The 8,684-nt window shown below is 39.1% G+C and overlaps 1 protein-coding gene across 2 annotated transcripts; it reads left to right on the top strand.

Annotated features, from left to right (window-relative positions):
- The first annotated feature begins 5,426 nt into the window (after window positions 1-5,426).
- On the top strand, window positions 5,427-8,181 carry LOC107678353 (zinc finger protein 648-like). 2 transcript variants are annotated; one of them, XM_016473575.1, is made up of 2 exons: window positions 5,427-6,170; window positions 6,566-8,181. In XM_016473575.1, the coding sequence occupies exon 2, from the start codon at window positions 6,649-6,651 to the stop codon at window positions 8,092-8,094; it is 1,446 nt and encodes a 481-aa protein (XP_016329061.1). In that variant the 5' UTR covers window positions 5,427-6,170; window positions 6,566-6,648; the 3' UTR covers window positions 8,095-8,181. The 2 variants fall into 2 exon arrangements, with proteins under 2 accessions (XP_016329061.1, XP_016329060.1); XM_016473574.1 differs by having other exon boundaries at window positions 5,427-6,269.
- The last annotated feature ends 503 nt before the right edge of the window (window positions 8,182-8,684 follow it).

Raw genomic sequence — 8,684 nt, 5'->3', positions numbered from 1 at the left:
AACATTAAAGTGTGACAAACATGCAAAAAAATAAGAAATCAGGAAGGGGGCCAACACTTTTTCACACCACTGTATACCCCTAATTATAGACTCAAGAGTTGACTGTTGACAAATATGATGCAGGGCAACAACCAGTGGCGTCATGCACTCATTATTTTTGAGGGGGCACGAGTGGGGGGGGGGACACACAGCAGCCTCAATACCACTCATGTTTTATACATTTTTTTCCTTCGAAACATTACCAAACGCACTATATCATGAAATATCTCGATTCTCACCTATTATGTTAGTTGATCTATAGTGGGCGATGGTCAAAGTAGCTTAATAATTTAGTCTATTAACTATACATAAAAACCTGTCGGTTTACTTAAATAGCCTAACAGATATGGGTGTCATGCCATAGCATATTTTTAATAGCCTACGACTGACTTTATATTTAATGTGAATTTAACATTGAAAGTTAATGTGAATAAAAACATTGTAAGTTAGGTTACTTATCATAACACTTTCATTGTACAGAAAGAGCGCAAAGAACATTTACATTATCAAAGAACATTTTCACTGACAGTCTAGAGCAGGGGTGCCCAAACTCGGTCCTGGAGGGCCAGTGTCCTGCAGAGTTTAGCTCCAACTTGCCTCAACACACCTGCTGGGAAGTTGCTAGTATGCCTAAGAGCTTGATTAGCTGGTTCAGGTGTGTTTAATTGGGGTTGGAGCTAAACTCTGCGGGACACCGGCCCTCCAGGACCGAGTTTGGGTACTCCTGGTCTAGAGTTTAAGCACTCTCAAAAGCTCCCATTAAAATCACTGAAGCTGTTTACACTGTGAAATGAATATCTTACTTACAGATTCATACACACACCAGCAGTTTGTTGTTTCAAATGAGAGAATTCGCCAGAAAGAGGTACTCAGACAGCCAGCAGTGAAGAAAACACCGGCATTTTAGCGATGACTCATCTGACCGCCTCTGATTGGCCATTGCACTCATAAGCTCAACAGCATCGTGTGTGATTGGTTAATGCGCAGTGCTGTAAAATCGCTTCTGTCTCTGGCTCAGCGCCAGCCAGCGAATGAAAATTTGAATTTAGCAGCTGATTATATGACGAGCTGAACGATTTAATCATGCTGGTGTGATTGTATCAAATATAGAAAATATTATTCAGCTATTTTTTGTCTTTTGGAAGCTGCATTCAAAATCCACTTGGCTCAAAACGTGCCCCCTCACTTTTATGGGCATGAAGCCTCTGGCAACAACTACATAAATGCAGTTATGCCCTAAAATTCAAGATATTGGGGCAAAAAATGCCACTGTATGTCTCATATCATTTTGTCTCATATTTAAACCATAAGCAATATCACACAAGCAGCGAGAGCAATCACGAGTGCCGCTTTGGTCCTGATTTGCACAAGTGCAAATGTGATTGGATACAACAGTTCAGTAAATAAGAAGTTAATATTGTGTTATATTTTAAACACAATATTGTGTGTTTTTGTTTAATTTTGCCAACGAAAATATTACCTATAAAGCCACAGCAGAACTGTTGTGTGTCTCCGAGCAACACAGCAGTTTAGTTTCTGAATGAATCCGCGTGAACGAATTTATGAAACTGATTCAAAGGCCCATTCATAAAGTAAGCGTTTACTTCATTCCTGAATGAATCAGCCGTTTGAACGAATCGACCATGAATCGACTCATAAAGATAGTTACCGCCACCTGCTGGTAGTTTTAGTTTAATTTTTAGAGTAGCCTATAATTTCATTTATTTAAAATAATAATAACAAAAAAACATTAAAGGGATAGTTCTCAAAAAATAAATAAATACATTCTGTCATCATTTACTCACCCTCATGTTGTTACAAACCTGAATAACTATTTTGAAGACTGTTGTTAACAAAGCTGGTTTGGTCACCGGTGACTTTCATGAACAAAAAGATACTGAGATGTTTCTCAAATTATCTTCTTTTATGTTCTATAGTTTATGTTAGGCAGTTGTAGCTTAAACATTTAACACAATAATAGCTTTAAATTATCTTTTGTGGGTATTTTCACAGCCAAATTTAGTTTGCGATTAATTAGATTAATTAATCGCAGCACCTTGTAATTAAGTAGATTAAAATTTTTAATCGACTGACAGCCCTAATATATATATTGGGGCTGTCAGTCGATTCAAAATTTTAATCTAATTAATTACAGGGTGCTGCGATATATATATATATACAGTGGGTACGGAAAGTATTCAGACCCCCTTCAATTTTTCACTCTTTGTTATATTGCAGCCTAAATGATTTTAGCAAATGGCTGCAATATAACAAAGAGTGAAAAATTTAAGGGGGTCTGAATACTTTCCGTACCCACTGTATATATATATATATATATATATGGACAAAATTATTAGAACACTTCCCATAATTAAGACGTTTCAGTTGTTTTTGTTGAATTGGCCATTACAATACCCATAAAATGAACATTGAAAATGATGGACTGGCCCCCGCAAAGTCTGGACCTCAACCCCATCAAGCAAATTTGGGGCGAGTTGGAAAATAAACTGGACAGATCTATTGTACATTCAAAGAAAAGCCTTTGGCTTAAGTTGCAGAAGGCATGGGATTACATTAGTGTTGAAGTTTTCAGGAAATATATTGACATATGCTAGAGAGATGTGCTGCTGTAATTGCTGCAAAAGGTGGACATGCCAAATATTAAAGTTAAAAGTGGATAAAAACAGTACGACTCACTTCATCTGATATTTGTTGTGCTCAGAGCAACCATCTGCATGTTTCATGAACATTATGAAATGAAATCATGTTTTAGTGGCAAAAAAAGGTCAATACGTTCAGATCTGTCAGGTGTTCTAACAATTTTGGCCACCACCGTATATATATATATATATATATATATTTAACAATTCATGCAGGTTTGGAACGACTTGAGGTGATGAGAGAATTTTAATTTTTGGGTGAACCCTTTAAGTCTTAGTTGATACAGTGTTGCGTGTATATTAAATCCATGAAACATTTTTTCACATTTACATAATGTTTTAAAAGTCTTTCTCATAATTTCTGTACTGTATAATATACAGCATGTGTATAAAGATACTATTTTAATTAACGAGTTAAGCTATAAAACTTACTGACTGAATAATCAGTGTGTTCTTCTGTATTTGAATAAAACAAAATGAATTGAGAAATATTTAGTAACAGTGTTGAGCATTCTTGCGCTGCTGTTTTTGTTTTAGGATGATTCAGAGTACTGGGCATGTGACATAACCTAAATAAAATGAATGAAAAACAGGCATTTGAATATTGCTCACAGGACAAACAAGTTGATGGTGACTTTTTTTTGTATGAACTGAATCTTCCAGAGAGACTATAACACTTATGAATGGTTATATTAGAGAGCATTTACTAGCATTATCATGATTCCAAACCAATGTATTAAGAGAGTTCATGTATTAATGGAACCATAAACCGTACTTATGAGCAGAATAACTGCTGATGAAACAGAATGACTTTTTAAAAGAATGATGGAACAGTTAAAAATAGTATATATACTCAAATTACTGAAAGAATGCACAGTGCATCCCAGTTGATGTATGGGGTTGCGTAGCTGCAGACTGGTCAGAATGCCCATGATGACTTCTGTCCACCACTGAAAGTGCCGTCAATGGACACGTGAGCATCAGACCTGGACCATGGAGCAATGGAAGAAAATTGCTGGGTCTGATAAGTCTCGTTTTTGTTGATCAGGAGGATGGTTGTATGTGTATGCATTGTTTACCTGGGCAAGAAATGGCCAGGGATGCACTAGGGGCAGAAAGCATTTTGGTGGATGTAGTGTTATAGCAGTAGATGATATGCTGGGAAACTTTCGGTCCTGGCATTCATGTGGATGTTATATTAACACATACCTACCTAGAGTTACAGACCTTCATGGCAGTAGAGTTCCCGGATGGCAAGTGGCCTCTTCCAGCAGGACACTTCATCCTGACACACAGTAATAATTGTTCAGAAACAGTATGATGAACATCCTCCATCCTCCAAATTCCTCAGATGTCAATCCGATTGAGAATCTATGGGATGTACTTGACCAACAAATCCAATCCATGGAGACTTCACCATGCAACTTGCAAGATCTGCTATTAAAGTCTTGGTGTCAGATACCAGATGACAGGTTTAGAGGTCTTGTGGAGTTCATGTTTCAGTTCATCTGAGCTGTTTTGGCAGCACGAGGGGGATCTCCACAATATTAGGCAGGTGGTTTTAGTGTTGTGATTGATCAGTGTGTACAGTATATACCTGTAAGTATGTGTGTATACATACTAAACAGAAACACTGGCAACTTTCACTGGGAAATGTTTTTTTTCATGTTTTTTTTTTTCTGCCAGTGACATTTCCACTGCCCTTTGTGCTATCCAGGATTTTAAACCAATGCTAAATCTAAACAAATATTAAAATAAATATGGTATTAATTAATAAACAAATCTTTTAATACAGTCATGTGTCCTTAATATAATGATAATTTCAATTAGTATTCTTAAATAGATTATAAATATAAATCTAGAACATATCTTATATAATGATTTATGTAATGGGACTGTGCAAGGCTGGCACATTGCCATTATTTCTATTTAAAGAGGAATAGCATTTTAAAGTCTCTTGGAGGGATAAATGCAATTTACTCTTACACTAATTGTTCATTTTCTGGAAAATCTGAAAGCAATGCCATGTTTTTGGTAGGCCAGGCTCTATAATCGGTAACAACTATCTCAGCTGTGCATATGCGCTCAGCTCAGCATGGGCGACTTTGCTGCAAATTGCAGCTGTTGTTGGAGCTTCTGGTGCTTTTAATGGGCTGCTGAAAAGGCAAGTACGCAAGTAGTTCAAGTATTATATTAACACGATGACATGCGTGTGCAACAAGTGCATTTAAAAAGGTTTTGTGTCATTAAAGGATCTAGGGTTGCTGTCTGGCAACTATTAGTGTGCTAGCTAGTCTTACATATACTGCTGCAGCTCATTTTGTTCCAGGATACAAGTTAGCTAGTCTTATATTTATTTATGAACCAGAAATTAACCCAGTGCCAACCAACCCCATTCTCCCCTATGTGATCTATCATACTGTGCCATACAACATAAAATTACATTTATGTACAGACTGTTGAGAGTAACTCACCGCACTCTCATTAACTCTTAAATTAGTAGAGAAAGAACACTAATCTTGGTGGATTGTTTTTGCAAGCATTTTTATATGCATACATACATGCATATAAAGAAAGGCTGACAAAATGTCTAACATATTTTCTTCAAACACTGTGCAAAACAATCCACCAATTCTTTTTATTCTGGTCAGAGTAGGCCTCAATGTCAGGATACCCTACCATCAGCATTTACACTGAGGGGTAAATTGAACCTTAAGCGGCAAACAGGTGTCTTGTACTAGCTGATCTACAGTATGTTCTCTTCCTCTCATATTTCCTCTGACACTTTTTTTTTTATCTATATGTGCTGGATGGGTATCAGGTTGTCAGTTATGTCTAACATAAGCAGGTTATTCCTGTTCTTAATACTTTCACTCAATAAGTGAATTAGTAGAAATATTTACATGCTAATTAAATTAACTAAAGAATGGAATGTGGAATATTGACATCTCAGTCAGATAAAAAAAACAACAACCATACATTTATACGAATGAGAAAATGTGGTTAAAAATTGCTGCAGTGTAAACTGATCTGTGAACAACAAACATAGAACCTGCTATTAGAGATACAGTATATAGGCTGGACTAGATGGCTCATTTTACTACGTGTGATTAATAAGTGGAATGACTGCTTCATCATTTTGCAACAGCCTACAAAACAAAACAAACAACAAAGCAAATATAATTCTGGTAGGTTGTAATTGCATCAGCATGTTTATGCAGTGCTCCCCAGGAAATATCCCATGTGCCTCACAGCTGGCATGGGTGAAAGTGTCAATGAGTTGATCTTTCCCAACAGCAAATGGTTTTGCTAAAGTGCTGACCACTGCTAAAAAGATGTTGCACTCCCCCACGTGAAGCAAGTCTAACTGCGTTCTGGCTCCTCCTATGGTATCTTAAACGTCCACCATGAAGAGGAAGTGGATTAATTGCACTCTTTGAAATCACCATTGGTGGACTTGGTGCTGCCAAGGTAAGATACTCTTTGCATGTGTGGGATGTTTTAATGAATCTTGAGAGTCCCTACTATGCACTATGACAGCTGAGAATAAAGTCTTTGCAGGCTCAAAGAGTGTGCAACTCTTCCAAGAAGATCTTAATAGCTTCATTATACCATCAGTACTCACAACTCCAGCATCTTAGAAATGATTGTATTTGGTGTATAATGAATTGTAGTGAATTTTGACTTCTTGATATCTTGATATGTATTATATCAAAAACTCGTGTTCTATGTAGGGCAGCAGGATGTTTCAGTCAAATATTTATTTTGAGGTGTAAAGTATTAGTCTATAGTTCATAAAATTGAGATTAACTGTATTTCTCAAGAATATAAATCGGAGAACTGAACCAATGCTTTTTCTTTTTCAGGAATTGCAAACATAGATCACACAGACCTTTCAATTTGTTAATAAAGGTTGATGCACTAAATTCTACTCAAGGAATCATCTGCAATGGATCAAATGAATGACCTGTGGAATTCAATAGCTTTTACAGACAATGTCTACATATCAAAACGAAGTATTAGAAAGATTCTCATCAGCAAGAGGCATTATCTGCCTGTGGAGAGTAACATTACTGACACCATGAAAATGAGTTATAATCTACCCAGTGAAGAGGACATCAGTGCTTCTACCAGTTGCGATGAAAGAAAAACAAAAAAATTACGAATCCAAGAGAATTCAAGGACTCAAGCTACATGCCACCTTCCTGATAAATTTTCTGAGCAATCCTATGAAAAGGAGAGAGAAGTTGATATAACTGATGTGAAGGCTGAGCCTGGATCTGATTCCCGACTGAATCATGAGCACTTGGAAGCGATCAGCATCACCAACGTGAAAGTGAAACAGGAGGTGGATATCACTGCGCCACGTGAACTGACAGCGCTTCCAAGAGATCAGAAGGAGACTGTGGCGGATGAATGCGAGGCTGAGGGAAACGAAGCGGACAGCCTGAACTCTTCTCAGAAGCAGGTTTTAAAAAATCATTTTGCCTTTGCAGCCATGAAGAAGCGAGGAATGGAGGGAGACACGGAAAACCGTCCATACAAGTGCCCGTACTGCAGCTGGGCTTTCAAAAAGTCCAGCAACCTGTTGAGCCACATCGACACTCACCAAGGTCTTAAACCACATGTTTGTGACCTGTGTGGGAAAGCCTACTCGCACCAAGGAACTCTTCAGCAGCACAAGCGGCTACACACGGGCGAACGACCGTACCAATGCCCATTTTGTGAGAAAAGCTACATTTGGTCCTCTGACTTCCGCAAACACATCCGAACGCACACCGGAGAGAAGCCGTACATCTGTGAGGAATGTGGTAAGGATTTTGTGCGTTCCTCAGACCTGCGGAAGCACGAGCGCAACATGCACACCAACAACAAGCCGTTTCTTTGCAAGCAGTGCGGCAAAACCTTCAACAAACCCCTGTCTCTTCTCCGTCACGAGCGCACGCATTTGGGTGAAAGGCCCTTTGTTTGCCCGGAGTGCGGGAAAGCATTTGCCCTGGCCAGTCGCATGACAGAGCACAGGAAAATCCACAGCGGCGTGCGTCCCTACACCTGCTCCGTTTGCTCCAAAGCTTTCACCAAGTCCTCCAACCTCGCTGAACATATCACAGTTCACAGCAGAGTGCGGCCACACAAGTGCTCAGAGTGTGGGGTGGCATTCGCCACGGCGTCCCGGCTAATGCGACACCAGCGTATTCACGCAGCTGAGCGCTCCTATCACTGCCAAAGCTGCGATATGTCATTCAGCCACCTTGCAGCACTCAGGAAGCATCAGAAGCAGCATGGAGAGGGCACAATCTTTGTTTGCGGGCAGTGCAGTAAATCTTTCCCCCAGGATTCCCTGTTTACAGAACACATGCAAAGTCATGCTGACGCTGCGACTTGCATTACCTAAACCTACCCATTTCGCACTAAAGTAACTGGAGGATAGCAAGTAAACCTGGGTTATTCTATCTATCTATCTATCTATCTATCTATCTATCTATCTATCTGTCTGTCTATCTGTCTGTCTGTCTGTCTGTCTATCTGTCTGTCTGTCTGTCCATCAGAATTCAGCCTTAACAACATAGTTATATTTAGACATATTTAACAACATAGTTATAGCTAGAATAAAAAAATAAAACATTTGGCTTGTACTTATTTTCACTAGTGTTAACTGCAGTGAATTGTGGGGACCACTGATGAAAAACTTTGATTTCAAATAAATCACTGTGTATATTCCTAGTAAAAGAATACACTGTAAACACACTGGTGAGCCATTTGAAAAATGTTAAAGGGGTCATATGATGCTTTCGCTTTCACAACAAAACACAGCGTCACACACGGCGGCCTTGAGAGAGCGGCGGCCGGCAGATTCGACAAAAGAGTGGCCGGCGGGCTTGCAGCAACCACATGTGACGACCCCGGGCTGGACTCTGCTTCGTCTACGGTGAAAGCCGATCCGGCGATCGACAGCGCGAAGTTGATGTATTTCCTCAGCGACCA

This window comes from Sinocyclocheilus anshuiensis, unplaced genomic scaffold (assembly GCF_001515605.1).
Source record: "Sinocyclocheilus anshuiensis isolate Anshui unplaced genomic scaffold, SAMN03320099.WGS_v1.1 scaffold1426, whole genome shotgun sequence".
In the NCBI taxonomy this organism is placed as follows: Eukaryota; Metazoa; Chordata; class Actinopteri; order Cypriniformes; family Cyprinidae; genus Sinocyclocheilus; species Sinocyclocheilus anshuiensis.
The sequence above is the reverse complement of the archived record's forward strand: the minus strand, read 5'-3'. Positions and strand labels throughout refer to the sequence as shown.

Coding starts and splice junctions, on each gene's coding strand:
- LOC107678353 (XM_016473575.1), top strand. CDS start 6,649: ATGGATCAAATGAATGACCTGTGGAATTCAATAGCTTTTACAGACAAT.